Here is a 15,392-nt window from a genome sequence, read left to right as displayed (position 1 = left end):
TCAATTGAGTAAAAGGAACGCTCCTATTTTAAAATAAGAATAAAAAAATTGATCTACTTGTTTGTTTGCAGAGGTTCATATAGGATTGTAAAAATCTACAAAAGTATTATATTCTCTGTCCATTCCAAAGCAAGCAGTTAATAACAAATGCGGTTTCCAGAGTTACTCATATTATAGTTGACACTGATGCCAGTGCACAGATACATTAACTTGTCAATTTAGAAATATAATTTGGAGGAGAAATGATTTTTTCCCCCAGTTGGATCCTGATTCCAGTTGCCATTGAAGTCAATGGGATTCTTCTGTTTGACTTCAGTGGGCTTTGGGTCAAGCCCTAGAGAAGGGCAAAATTAGTAGGAAAATTAAAGTTTCAGAAGCCAGAAACCTTTTAAAAGTAAACAGCATCTCTTTTTTTTGGTAAGGATAAGCTGCCATAACAAAAACCAAATGCAAACCCTCAACCTTTCACTATGTTTTATCAATTATCCTTCAGAATTTTTTTTTCACTAATTGTAATAGAGAAGTCTTTTTAGTAACACAAGATTTTTTTTACTGCATATCAGTAAATAAATATTTACTTTAGTAATATAATAAGATATGTCTAACTTTAATATATGTTAATGATGAACACTTGAAAAAGTGTCAGCCTTTGTTTATATAAAGTCAGCCTGACAAAAGACTTAATTGTAATGAAGGGGAGTATAGGTTACTTTGTCACTGTTTTTCTGATTATAGCTAATCCATATTGTTATGGAACTTTACTTTTGAATTAACTGCAATTTAAAGGATACAGAGAAAATAAATTCTGCCAATGTGCTCATATATGTTGATTTCTGATATGCTGATTGACATTTTAACCAACTTGCTTGGGTTGTAATTTGTTGCGAGTCTGACTAGAGTTTGTTTACTTAAGAAAATTATAGTTTAAAAAAAACCCAATTTGTATATCCTACTGCACCTTTTCCTTGTGGTGGTTACTTATTTATCTCCGTTTTATATAACACACTCATCCCTTGCTTTAAGCACTTGATCTGTTTCAGTTAATTAACTAATTGGTTATCTGTGAGGTGTCCAGATAATGGGGTAGTGAGTGCCACTGAAAAGCTAATAAATAAAATTTTATTAACCACTGGTTAATTAAATTAGATAAATCAGTTTATCATACTAGAACTTCACTGCAAAGAACTGGTTGCCTTTTCAAGTAACAGACTTTTAAATCTGATTTTATGCAATAATCTCTCTCTCTTCTCCAAACACTCTAGATCAAGGTTCCTTCATTCTCTGAAACGCTTTCTGCCTTGAATGTAGTACAGGTAGCTGGTGGATCCAAAAGCCTTTTTGCAGGTAGGATAACTCTGTGCAAGGTTTCTGCATTTCAGACCCTCCCATCCCTCCCAGCCCCAAAATAAAAAGTAAAATTATTTTCTAAGAGGTAGGAATAAATTCTTATTTGTGAATTTTTTATTAATGAAAATTTAAAACCTTTTTTCTTTTAGTAACTGTAGAGGGCAAAGTATATGCCTGTGGAGAAGCCACTAATGGAAGACTTGGTTTAGGCCTATCCAGTGGAACTGTGCCTATTCCCCGACAGATTACAGCTCTCAGTAATTATGTAGTGAAGAAGGTGGCTGTTCACTCAGGTACTGACTCTTTACATTTCTCCATGGGAACATAAACATTATGTACTTAAGCTTAAAAGTGAAAGTAGACTCTTGTGCACTGTATGGTTCTAGTGCAGAGGATATAGAATAGAGCAGAGGTAGGCAACCTATGGCACGCGTACCAAAGGTGGCACGCAAGCTGATTTTCAGTGGCACTCACACTGCCTGGGTCCTGGCCACCGGTCCGGGGGGCTCTGCATTTTAATTTAAATGAAGCTTCTTAAACATTTTAAAAACCTTATTTACTTTACATACAACAATAGTTTAGTTATATATTATAGACTGATAGAAAGAGACCTTCTAAAAATGTTAAAATGTATGACTGGCATGCGAAACCTTAAATTAGAGTGAATAAATTAAGACTCGGCACACCCCTTCTGAAAGGTTGCCGACCCCTGGAATAGAGCCTGTAATATAGGAGTACTGGCTGAAATTCTATGGTCTGCGTAAAGGAGATTAGACTAGATGATCTGGTGATCCCGTCTGGCCATAGAAATCTGTGAATTTAGTCTCTTAATTTTTTTGACCTATAAAGTTGTGATCTTTCTGAAAGTTAAATTCAGAATAATTTCTGATTTTTTTATAGTGTAATTTTTGGGTCAATCCAGTGGAAATATTTTCCTTTTAAAAAACATTAGCTAACTCTTTCATTTCGAAAATAGTTACTTAAGTGATTTGTTTCCACTGAGGGAAAATGTTCACCCTGGATACTTTTTTTTAAAAAGTTATAAAATAAGTTTTTTCACCTTCTCAGTGGACCATGTGAAAATTAATGCTTTTGAATATATTAAAGTAAAGAGTTATGGGGTGGAGAGCGTAGCACTATATTAAATTGAAGCACTAATGGGATGTTTCGTGGCTTTTGCTTAACTTCTGTTGCCCTGTTGACTATGTGCACATTCTGGTCTTCCATACTGGAGGGCGAAGAAATAAATCTTTGCTGTTTGAAACTTGCAGTTTAAACCTTTGCAGGTGGCCGGCATGCTATGGCTTTAACTGTTGATGGGAAGGTATTTTCATGGGGCGAAGGAGACGATGGAAAACTTGGCCACTTCAGCAGAATGTAAGGATATAATTTCTATTAGTACCTTGAAATAGGAAATATTTCAAACAAATGATATTGAATCATTGTTAGCAAGCAGTGACAGTAATTAAATATATTATAAATAAAGAATTGTGTTACAAAAAGATTCTTCTGCAATACATATATCAGTTTTGTATGTTGCAAACTAAGCTTTTATTGCAATTTCAGTAGTTTTAAAGGGATACTCAAGTTAAAATTAATATAGCTTTTTAAAAATAGATTTCTCTTAATGGCCAAGGTCAGTGTTTAATTGGGTCTCTTTTGTATATTCATTATTGAAAAGTTACGTGAGAAGCAGCAGGAATGTTGGTTGCCAATTTGCACTGGGTGGTGGTGAGGGTGTTGAAATGCCTGCCACAGTCTGATAAGGTTACACTCATGCTCTCTAGAAGTTCTTTACGATTTTCACCTCAGTTTCTAGGTAAAAGGCCCACTAACGTTTTTTGAATGGTTGATAAAACAAATAAAGCTAAAAGTGCTTTTTCCATGGTGAATTGGTGCTGCCTTAACTGACTGAGCTATGTCTCATGTCAAGCCCTTTCTCTATCATATGGCAATAATTCAAACTCTCATTAGTAACGCTGGTGTCTCGGGATCAGGTAGGCTGTTGTGATGTATTAAAATTTTTATGCTACTTGAGATTCCTAATGGAAGATGCTTTAGAATTGCAGAGCAGTATAGTGGACTCTGATACTACACTGTGGTATACTGTAGACAGGCCATAAATAAAAAGAAGTTTGGTGCACCATTAATCTGTAAATCTAGTATTTCCAAATATCTGTTAGCTAGAAATGTTTTCTGGCAGAAGCTGAGTATTTGATAGCTCACTCAAGCTAAGCTACTTGTGTGAAAAAAGATATTTTATTGAAGCAGTAAAACAAAAGTACCAACATTGTATTTGATACCAGCAACCCACACCATACCATCTACTTAAGTCATTATTGTATTATTAATTTTGTAATCTAAGTGTCTTTAAAGTTGCCAAGGGGTTTTGTAATTCTATCTGTGTCTTTTGACAGTTGGTGTGCTTTTTTGAGCTAGGGTGTAGATTTTTCTCCTGAAAGTTTTTCATAAATTTCAAACACTTTTTAGCAAGGAAAGATTGAGAAAAATAATTTTATACTCACTTCTTGTGTTATACACACTGGGGAAATCTTCAAGTTATTGAATATTAACATATTCAATAGAAAATTGATCTTCATACTGTATAGTTCTCAGAGGTGTTCTTAGGATCTTTACATGATATATAGAAAAATACAGCATGTGCCTCAGAGCTTGAGTCTCAGAATAGACATGACTCAACAAGTGTGTGGGTGACAAACAGAAGGGGAGGGTTTGAGACAAGGGAGGACAAAATATGGCTTTATTAGTTTAAGCATAGGCACATATATTGTTTCTTAGATATTTTCTTCTATTTATTAAATATAATTATAAGCAGAAAACATTCTTGACTCATTGTGGGCATTGCATCCGTGCTGCTGCCTGCATGATGTCCCCCTGTTAGCCCTGCACCTGCCAGGCATTGCTGGGACAGTGTGGAAGGACTGGGTCCTTACTATTAGGGTTGAAATGTATTTCCGCAAAGCCCTACTTAATTTGTTTAGAAATGTTAATAATGGTTGTAGCATGTACACCACATTAGAAAACCTACTTAAATTAAAACTAGACAATGAATTCAGTGAGCAGGTTGAATTTAACAAAAAGACATCCTACTTTCTCAGGCAAATGCTGCAGTGATATTCACAAGAAACATCTTCAGTACTCTAGCAGGCAGCTGACAATGAATTTTTGTTTGATCTGGTCCCCTTGTGAAGTGCAGAGCTAGAATAGGAATGGGCATCTCTTTCTTCATCCTCTGGCTCCCTGCACTGCAGGTTGGAGATACTGCAGTCCTCATGCTGCTGTATTGGAGGCTCAGCCAGGTGTACAACATTCTGTGCCATCCTCCTCCACCCTATGCAGAGCAGGACCAAGAGATCAGAGGCCGTGCTTCTGGGCTGGCATGTCAGGCCTGGGGGCCTCCACTTTTGGGACTGAAATGAATTTTGCAAAAAATATTTGGCAGATACTGAATATCTTTTTTCAGACAGAATTTGTTCATAACTTTGTATTCAAAACAGAATTTCAGTATCTTTTTTTGAAGATGAGTCCACGGGAGAAATACAATCTATAGAAACTTCTAACTGATAACACTGGATTATTACAGCTGGCTGTTTTAAATATTTGACTTTTTACTTTCTCTACCATTAATTTTCATAAATAGCTCAGCCTGGGCAATGAAGACAGATCATTCAATTTCACTTTTTAACATACACATTTTAATCTGTTTATCTTTCTGGTTCTTCATTATCAGGATGCTGCAGTGTGTTTGTGTTACATAACATTTCTTAAAAAAGGAATGTTCAGTTGAACTACATTAAAAATAGTATCAGAGGGATAGCCGTGTTAGTATGGATCTGTAAAAAGCGACAGAGTCTTGTGGCATGCGTCTGATGAAGTGGGTATTCACCCACGAAAGCTTATGCTCCAATACGTCTGTTAGTCTATAAGGTGCCACAGGACTCTTTGGCTTTTTACATTAAAAATAGTGGAAAATGAAAATATGTTTTCAGCATTTTAAAAGTTTTTTTTTTTTTTTTTTACCAGACCTACATTTTTGGCCTAAATTGACTTGAACAATATACCTTTAAGATAAATAGAAAAATAAATTAAATCCATGACTTAAAGTGAAACATTGGAGTCTTATATATTAGCATTAGGGCAGTTTTGCCATTCAGGTGTTTAATATTACATGAGACATTGGAAGGTTTGGGCATGAAATATATTGCATGACATCACAAAAGAATGTGATAAATCCTTTTATTCTATCTTTAGGAATTGTGATAAACCAAGATTGATAGAAGCATTGAAAACCAAGCGTATCCGTGATATTGCTTGTGGCAGTTCTCACAGTGCTGCCATCACATCTAGTGGTGAACTGTACACATGGGGCCTTGGAGAATATGGCAGGCTGGGTCATGGAGACAATACTACACAACTCAAACCGAAGATGGTAAGTACATGAGGTATTTCCTGATTATGGTAGTGTCTATGTATGTATATGTACAAGAAGAGAAAATAAAGGGAGAAATAAAGCTAAGAATCCCAAAGCAGTGTGTAATGTGGCTTGGATGTATAAAGAACAAAACAAGTCACAAATACTTTGAAATTACTGTGAAACTTTAAAATATGCTTAATGTGTTTGAGGCAGCATGCTTACTTTTCTGTGTGTTGTAGGTTAAAGTGCTTCTTGGTCACAGAGTCATTCAAGTTGCTTGTGGAAGCAGAGATGCTCAGACTCTGGCTTTGACAGATGAAGGTAGGAGTATCTTTCTTTAGCAACTTCATAGCATATGGGAATATTGTGATCATAGTCTGACATACTGTTTGATTGGTGTTACTAGGTTTGGTGTTTTCCTGGGGAGATGGTGACTTTGGAAAACTGGGCCGAGGAGGAAGTGAAGGATGCAACATTCCTCAGAACATTGAAAGACTAAATGGCCAGAGTGTGTGCCAGATTGAGTGTGGGGCTCAGTTCTCTTTGGCACTTACCAAATCTGGAGTGGTGTGGACCTGGTATGTTGCTAAGAAATATTTACAAAAAATTTCAAGGCATTTGAGTTGGGTTGATTGCTACAGACTGGCTTATTATATCTATGCTTTGTGCACATGTTTAATTTATTCTAAAACATCCTATTGTTTCCACCACCACCTCCCTCCCCCTGCACACTTATTTGTGCACCCACCTGTTATATTTTGTCTGTTAAAGTGTAAGCTCTTTGGGGAAGGTACTGTCATTTACTAAATCTTTATAGAGTGCCTGTCATAACTGGGACCCTTGCCTGGTTGGGGTGCATAGGTTTTAGTGCAATAAAAATAAATAGAAATAAAGATTATTGTGATAAAAGAAAATCTTTATATAGTTGAGGCCCTACTTAACTTGCAATATTGTGGAAATTGTGGATTCCACAGCATTTGACTTCCAACGCAGTTTTGATAGCGGGAGCCCTACCGGGTGCGAGGCTAACAGTGGGGAGTCCTGGCCACCCCAGGGCTGAGGGCTGCAGCTCCCCTTCTCAGCCCTGGGTGGCCAACAGTGGAAAATCATGGAAGAGTAATAATGGACCTTATTACCGAAAATAATAAGGTCCATTATTCTTTTCCACAATTTTCCATGGCTTGTTCGCAATTCAGCTGCAATTTTTTGACAATTATCCCATAGTTCAAGTAGGGCCTTATTTATTCATTTAATTTATTTATATATAGATAGTCTATGAAATAATATAGCTCAGTTCCTCTTGGTTCTTATGTTAAAGCAAGTGCACTGCTGCATCCTATATATGTTCTCTAATTACAGAATGATTGGTTGTGATTCCATTGTTAGGGATTAGTTTTTCCACTTGAATCAGGGATTCAGCCACTTTGTGTAGAGAATACAGCATATTCTCCTCAATATTAGAATACTCTTTGAGTATAGAATGAGAATTTCCCATCTGAGAACTTACAAGTGAATTGGTTGTTAGTTAAAGTAAAAATTTATTAAAGATAATTCATGAAATTTAAAACTCAAAAGATATTTTTTCTTACCAATGATCTCAGTAACAGAACAACACAGGGTCTTCAAACATCCCGTTTGGTTAAATTGAATTCTTATGTACAGGCTATATTTGAAGAAACTTAACTTTAGGATTGTCTTTATTCTTCATAAACTAATGTTTCTTCTTCAGCACAGGCTGATGAATAATATTTTTCTACAGTGAATTCCACAACAATCTGCTGTCTTTTCAAATGATTATCTCCTGTTGTTCGTGATGAGAGTGAAGCTAACAGTGCCTTTAGTAAAGATGTCCTCCTTCAGAATGACCGCTGTCCCCTATTGCTCTCAATGTGTGGGAAGCCAAGCTGCCCGTGGGCCACCATTTTTCCTTCCATTAGCCCTGCCCTGTATCAACACTGCAAAGAGTTGGGGGGCAGGGGAAAGAAAATCAAATGTCTTCAAAAATAAGTTAAATCTAAATTGGGACTACAAACACTAAAATATTTAATAATCATAACGTGATTATTGCATGACATCACTGCTAGGCAAAGTTAAGCTTGTTTGTGTGCCTCAGCATACCTAGCATGCTTGGATTTCTTTTAAGTTTAACTCTGAATTTCCTAGGTTTGTAGTACTTGTTTTGGGGGGTAATTAGGACATCCAAGTAATTTTTTTTTTTTATCCTTATGATACCGATATGTATTCAGTTCAGTTGTAACATAGTTTTTATCTGGAAATTACTATTAAACTAAGGACTTTTGGAGATACTTGATTTCCAACAGAGACTGATCACTGTTACAAAATACAATGGGGAAAAATGAGAATTGTTACCTCTAACCAACACTCTTCATTTTTTTTCTGCTCAGTTGATACTGTTGGTAATATCTTGAGGTATTGCCATAAAATAGACTGAGTAGTGCAATGTTAATGGTGTCTCTCAGACAGTTGAGGAAAATTTCATATGTTGGTAATAAAAGTAACCTGTGTTTGAGGCTTGTCTGAAGCCTCAGTTATGTAAATAGTTAAGCACATGTGCAGTTTTACTCATGTGAGTAGTTGTCACAGTGCAGGTCCTGTGTTTGTATAAATTGTAAGCTGGATAGTGATTTTACTGAGTTAAAAAAATACAAGTCATTTTTGAGTAGGTCATTTTTGAGTATAAGTAAATTTATAATAGTAAGATATTTCAAAACAGAAAGAATGAATTTTATGCAACCACAATACTTCCCCAAAAATAATAATAAATGGTACATTTTTAGTATTGAGGCCAATGTATGAAAAATTGTAGATTTTTCGCTACCCTCTAGAAATAAGTCTTTCCAAGTCAGGTTTCAAGGTCATTGTCAAGAAATTTGCATTGCTGTTACGTGCGCTTTCCCTTTGGATATATAAAGGATTTCAATTTGCAAAGGTGTAATGGCAAAGGATTGCAATGTTTAGAATGATATAATTGCCGGGAATTTTACATTTACTTCCTTGTCTGTTCCAGGGGCAAGGGGGATTACTTCAGGCTAGGTCATGGCACTGATGTTCATGTGCGAAAGCCACAGGTTGTGGAAGGGCTGAGAGGGAAGAAGATTGTACATGTGGCTGTAGGTGCACTTCATTGCCTGGCTGTCACTGACACAGGACAGGTAAGTTACTCTGGTCCAGAAAAAGCTAGATATTGAGGCAATGTAATGTAGTAACAGCAGTAATACTTGTAGCCTTTTATTTTATTTAATGTTAATTATACTACAGTGGATTTGGCTCTGGTGGCAACAGTCTCAAACCCAACAGAGTTATCTCTGTTTGCTCTAGATCTAGAGTCCATAGGAACACATGAAACCATAGACCAGTAACACATACAATCACAAGAACAAGGTCCACTATCTTTTAACAGTTTTATTAAAGTTGCCAACAAAGTTATAAATGTCACAGCATATAAAATTCCTAAATATATCCATGCACCAGTTATAACTAGAGACATACTCACATCATCCTACGTGGTGTTAGAGTCTGATGTCTCTCCCATGGATTGATCATCAATATGGGGATGGTCTCTCCTGGAGGTTTCCCATAGGAAGTTCAGTTTTCCCGCTGTGGGCACCTTTTTTTATAATGTGATTCTGTCTATACCTACATTCTGCGCATGTACATGAAAGTGTCAGCCCTCTCTTTCTTATTGTTCTGTGTCCCCTAGAAACATGAGGAAACCCGAATTTTATAGGCTGTGTAGGTTCTCATTAGCACTGATGTACCACCTGTATCCTGTGGCTAAGATGCATGTTGGAGACAAGATTTACTATTACAGCATTTTATAATTTAAAATTTAATCTTCTGGCTAGTCCAGGGTGGGCAGACTTTTTGGCCTGAGGGCCACATCTGGATATGGAAATTGTATGGTGGGCCATGAAAACTCACAAAATTGGGGTTAGGATGCGGGAGGGGGTGAGGGCTCCGGCTGGGGGTGTGTGGGCTCTGCGGTGGGGCCAGAAATGAGTTCAGGGTGTGGGAGGGAGCTCCAAGCTGGGGTAGGAGATCGTGGTGCGGGGGAGGGGCGGCGGTGAGAGCTCCAGCTGGGAGTGCAGGCTCTGGGGTGGGTCTGGGGTTGAGCAGTTTGCGGTGCAGGAGGGCGTGTCTGGCACCACCCCTGCAGCTCTCATTGGCTGTGATTCCCAGCCAATGGGAGCTGTGGGGACGGCGTGCGGAGCTCTCTGACTGCCCCTACATGTAGGAGCCAGAGGGCAGACATGCTGCTGCTTCTAGGAGCCACATGGAGCGGAGCAAGTCCCACACCCCACTCCTCAGCGGGAGCTTGAGCGCCGGATTAAAACGTCTGATGGACTGGATGCAGCCTGCGGGCCATAGTTTGCCCACCCTTGTTGGGCTAGATTTTCGCATTATTACCAGTTGGTACCTCTTTTCCCATAAATTTAGGGCATCGGGTTATTCCTTGGTCATTTACTTGTGTCAGCATTTCTTGTCTCCAAGGCCTAAAATGGCTAAGCTAAAATCTTGCAGGCCTCAGCCTACAGGTTCTTGCATTTCAGCTTGTCTTACTTATATCTAATGATTCCTCTAAATATGGATCAATTTTATACTTCTCTAATCCTACAGATTAACTCTAGTTAACATACAATGGATATATATGATATAACATATTGATTAATCATAACATCACACAACAAATGGATAATAAACTAAAATCATTGGCTACATACTTATTGAATGTAATAAATATTCTTTATAATATATTGTTTTACTTCTTAAAGCACTGCACAAATATTAATGTGATTGTCACTTAGAATTTTCTTGCCTTCATATATTTATTAAATCTTAACTGTCATCTTAATATAGCTTTTGCATTTTTGTTCCTTATTATTTATGGCAACATGGGATGTTTCAGAGACAACCCACGGCTTTTCGCTTCCTAAGATCCAGAAGCAACCATGATCTTGTGACAGGACATATTTCTGTTCTATATTGGGTGATAGCATAAATATCATAGTTATGCTGAGCCCCAGTAAAATCAATTTGCAAGTAATTCCATTAACTTTATGTACACCCAGAATAATGAAATAGTACATGAATCTGCTCACAGAATGAAGCTCGTATGTGCTATATTAGCATATGTAACCTGAAAGCATCAGCTGTTAATTATGAAGGTGGTAGGTACTCTGGCAATATCTTTAATTAGTAACATAAGTCATTTAGAGATAAGATCCTATCATAGTAATTTTGAAAATAACTATATGAAAGACTCAGTGAAAAACAGTAACACATAGAACTGTCTGTTGGCAGGTTTATGCTTGGGGTGACAACGATCATGGACAACAAGGCAATGGAACTACTACAGTCAATAGAAAACCCACTCTTGTACAGGGTTTAGAAGGCCAGAAAATTACACGTGTTGCTTGTGGATCTTCCCACAGTGTAGCATGGACAACAGTGGATGTAGCTACACCATCTGTTCATGAGCCAGTACTCTTCCAAACTGCTAGAGACCCTTTAGGCGCTTCTTATCTAGGTAATACAAAGCTTGTGTTTATTTCCTTAACATTTTTAAACAATATTTGTGGATTGGGGCGGCGTTGTAGATGTGTATAGATGGACGGGTGTGGGGGACGAGGTGGCTGTGCAGGATGAAAGCCATTTAAACATACTGATTTGCTGAAAATGGAGGAAGTGAGAAGAGAACAAGACTTGGGAAGCTAAAACATTGTATGCCCTGAAGCTGAGGAGTCATACAAAAGTTAGCGCTAGTTTGAACTTTTAAATGTCTTAAACTGTTTGTCAATGTCCAAAATGCATTAGCAAAAATGAGATTCTTCTTGGACTGTAGACTTTTGTCTTTTTTTTGGGCAGGGGATACAGTGCCTGTCATGTTGGGGCCTTGCCCTGATTGGGGCTTCTGGATGCTAGCATAATATTAAATCTCTGTATTATATGCCTCTTACACATAATAATTATTGATGCAAATGTTATCTTACCTATTGATTTCTAAGACAAGTGATCACCATTAAAGAGGGAGGCAGCATTCTATGATGGCACCTTCCCAATTTATCAGAACCAAGGTTTAGTCAGACTTGAGTAACAAAAATGTTCTATGTAAAATATCAGAATATTTTAGCTGTTTCTATGTCTTTTAATCCATTAGCTATCTTTTACCTGGACAGAACTGCAGCAATAACAGAGCTTCATAGATGTACAATATATATAAATAGTACTCAACTGCTAATTTTTTGTCCAAGTAAAGATTGTTGTAGAGGCCAGTAGGAAACTAGTGGTGTTGTGTCTCCATTCTCATGAGTAAGTTTTAGACTCTGTTTTACATGAGTCGTTGCTGACCTAGGTTTAGTATTGGGTTTCATATCAGAATTACAGGAATTGTAGGCTAAGAATCCTTTCCAAAAGTATCATTAAGCAGGTATCAAACAACAATAGTTATTATGCATTATAGTCTTTTTTTTTAAAAGCATGTCTGACTCTTTTTCCCAGGTGTCCCATCAGATGCAGATTCTTCTGCTGCCAATAACAAAATCAGTGGTGTAAGCAGTTCCAAACCTAACCGCCCTTCCCTCGCTAAGATTCTTCTGTCGCTAGATGGGAACCTTGCCAAACAACAAGCATTATCTCATATATTGACAGCATTACAAATTATGTATGCCAGGTAGGCGTGCCAACATTCTTGTATTTTACAGAATGAAGCATAGATGGTAAGCTACTTCATACAGTTTCTCCCTTATACCAGGTAATCATGGGTATAAAATAGGGCTCTAGGACGTATGCTTTAACTTCATTTAAATTTCCTTTTAGTGTTCACTTGAAATCAACTTGTTGATACAGGTTTTTCTGACAAGACTGTCTTATGTGGAACAGGAAACTCTGCAACAGAATGTTAGCTTTTTTAAAAGTCTCATGTGAGAGTGCATCATCCAAATAAGAACAGAATGATAGCTTTCCAAAAATGCAACTCCCAGCAATAATCTTGTTGTATACCTTGCAGTTGAGAATGTGTATCACAGAGCAGAGGGCTCCTTTTGAGATTGCTCATTTCTGTTTGTAAAGACAGGAGAAATATTAGTGGTAAAGAGTCTGAAAAGAAACTTGTGGAAGACTTTGGTTTAAAAATCCCCAAACTCTGTAGGCATCTGTAACTATCTCAGCTAAGTGTGAGTCCTCCCATATGGAATGGAAGTAAACTACCCTGTAGACTGCAAACATTGAAAACCATCACTTTTAGTATTACTCCAGCTGAATAACAGGACACGTTTCTTCCAAGGAGAGGATTTGGTGGTCCTAGTGTAAGTCTTTCCTCAACAGTTTGTTCATTTTTGATTTAGGGATGCAGTGGTTGGAGCACTGATGCCTGCAAGTATGATTGCACCAGTGGAATGTCCTTCTTCATCCCCGGTCCCACCACCAGATGCTGCTTCTACAGGGAGCCCTGCCAATGGGGAAGAGTGTGTGCTAGCAGTGGATGTTGAAGAGAGACTGAGTCCAAATCCCTGGCAAGACAGGAGAGGAGAGGTAAAATAAATAAAATCAGAATCAGTTTTGATATCAGAGCAACAATTTTGGAGTGCTGAAACATCCATCAACAATAACACTGAAGTATTTTCCTTTATTTAATTTGACAGTAACATGTGTAAAACTTTACTTCGGCATCTGTCTAACTTCTAGAATCAATGCCATAAAGTACCTGCAATTTGTCAGCTGTGCCTGATTATAATTGAACAATTCACAAGTTTCGAGTCCAGTAAATCAGATAAAAACATAAGGTAATTTCTCACCATGTTTTAGACCTGATTCAAAGATATTGGCGTTCTCTTAATCAGGTATTGAAACAGTTTAAGAAGTAGAGGTAAATTTATAAACTGGATTTAAAAAAGAACAAATGACAAGATGAAGAGAATAGTCAGTGTCTAAATCTTATTTCAAATGTAACAAATAATTGTAACATTATTTCTATTGTGTGATGTATTGAAAAGAAAGCCAGATACAAACATACTGTGTGGGTTCTTCAGTGTTAAAAGGAGTAATAATAATAATTTTGTCACTAAAGAGGATACATCTTCTCCATTCCCCCATGCTGACATACTTGTTTGTCTCATCCAGCTGTTATGTCTTGTCTTTTAGGTTGTAAGCTCTTTGGGATAAGAATTGTCATCTTACTGCATGTTCGTACCTAGTGCAGTGGGGCCCTGATTTAGGACTTGTCTTCACTACGAGCTAAATCAGCGCTGCTGCGATGGATGCCACAGCGTTGATTTAGCGAGTCTGGTTAAGAAATGATAAGTTGATGGGAGCACGTCTCTCGTTGAAATCGCATGGTGTAGACATTGCAGTAAGTCGATGTAGGTTATGTCAACTTCACTTATGTAGTTTTATGTAACAGAAGCAGCGTAACTTACATCGACTTAGTCCCATAGCGAAGAAAAGCCCTTAGTTCGCCAGTAGGCACCACTGCAAGGTTCATACAGGGATTTCTTGAATAAGATGCTGCTGTTTTTAGGCATCTCTTTTCTGAGCACAAACTTCTTTTTACAAAGTCTAGTTAAGCTTGTTTAAACACATGCAATATCTTATTGCTCTGCTATCTGGTTACTATGATGTTTTTTGACTAGGTTGTTTCTTCAGAAGATGCTGTGACCCCCTCTGCTGTAACTCCCTCAGCTGCTGCTGCCTCTTCTCGTCCTTTCATTCCAGTCACTGATGATCCTGGAGCTGCCAGTATCATAGCAGAGACCATGACGAAAACCAAAGAAGTAATATTGCTAATATTTTTAAGATTATAGGTTTTATTATGTATCTCCATCAAGCAATTGAATTGTTCTGGTGTTTGACAAGTTATGTCAGCAGAGAAAAAAAAAATTTCTGGTGCTACAGCAAGTACCATATGGTTGAGAATGCCATATGCAACTCTATATATGTAGTTAGTTAGCTTTGTGTAATGCAAATGTATTTTTTATGGTGCTAAGTAGAGCTGGTCACAAATTTTTTGAAAAATTTTCCCATCTAAAAGTGCAGTTTTGTTAAAGCTGAAATGTTTCATGAAAAAGTATCTTATTTTGACAAAAATTTAGTTGGGAAGGTTTCTTGTGGTCAGGATGGAATTTCTGGAAGGGGAGAGAGGGACTCGAGAATAACCAATAGCCTGGTGGTTAGATCACTCACGTGGGATGTGGGAGACCCAGAGGAAAAGGGGAGAGAGGGACCCCTACCCCAGAATAATCAATAATGGTCTGGTGCTTAGGGCACTCACCTGGGATGTGGGAGACCCAGGACTAAGGGCAGATCTACACTAGAAGCGCTACATCAGCGCAGCTGCAGCACATCTAGTGAAGATGCTCTATGCTGACAGGAGAGGTAATTACATTGACATAATTACTCCAACTCTGTGAGAGGCAGAAGCTATGTCAGTGGGAAAGCATCTCCCACCGGCATAGCATTGGTGTGGACAGCTCGTAGGTCACTATAACTTGCGTCATTCAGGGGGGTTTCTTTTTCATACCCCTAAGCGATGTAGGTTAGATCGACTTAAGCAGTAGTATGACCTGCCCTATGTCTCGGTTTCAAATTAGGCAGG

General features: G+C 37.8%; 1 protein-coding gene across 1 annotated transcript in view; it reads left to right on the top strand.

The window, feature by feature from the left end:
* The window catches only part of LOC112110521 (E3 ubiquitin-protein ligase HERC2), a 214,573-nt gene that overhangs the window by 150,497 nt on the left and 48,684 nt on the right, over positions 1 to 15,392 (top strand). Inside the window, exons 58-68 of the mRNA XM_024205561.2 lie at positions 1,263 to 1,344; positions 1,497 to 1,640; positions 2,634 to 2,724; positions 5,620 to 5,797; positions 6,022 to 6,103; positions 6,189 to 6,360; positions 8,811 to 8,955; positions 11,105 to 11,330; positions 12,302 to 12,473; positions 13,147 to 13,333; positions 14,431 to 14,571. Of these exons, the coding sequence (XP_024061329.1) occupies positions 1,263 to 1,344; positions 1,497 to 1,640; positions 2,634 to 2,724; positions 5,620 to 5,797; positions 6,022 to 6,103; positions 6,189 to 6,360; positions 8,811 to 8,955; positions 11,105 to 11,330; positions 12,302 to 12,473; positions 13,147 to 13,333; positions 14,431 to 14,571 (1,620 nt within the window). The remainder of the gene's footprint in view (positions 1 to 1,262; positions 1,345 to 1,496; positions 1,641 to 2,633; positions 2,725 to 5,619; positions 5,798 to 6,021; positions 6,104 to 6,188; positions 6,361 to 8,810; positions 8,956 to 11,104; positions 11,331 to 12,301; positions 12,474 to 13,146; positions 13,334 to 14,430; positions 14,572 to 15,392) is intronic.

This window comes from Terrapene carolina, unplaced genomic scaffold, assembly GCF_002925995.2.
Source record: "Terrapene carolina triunguis isolate 2854851 unplaced genomic scaffold, T_m_triunguis-2.0 Scaffold23, whole genome shotgun sequence".
Classification (NCBI taxonomy): domain Eukaryota; kingdom Metazoa; phylum Chordata; order Testudines; family Emydidae; genus Terrapene; species Terrapene triunguis.
This window is presented reverse-complemented; position numbering and strand designations above follow the sequence as displayed.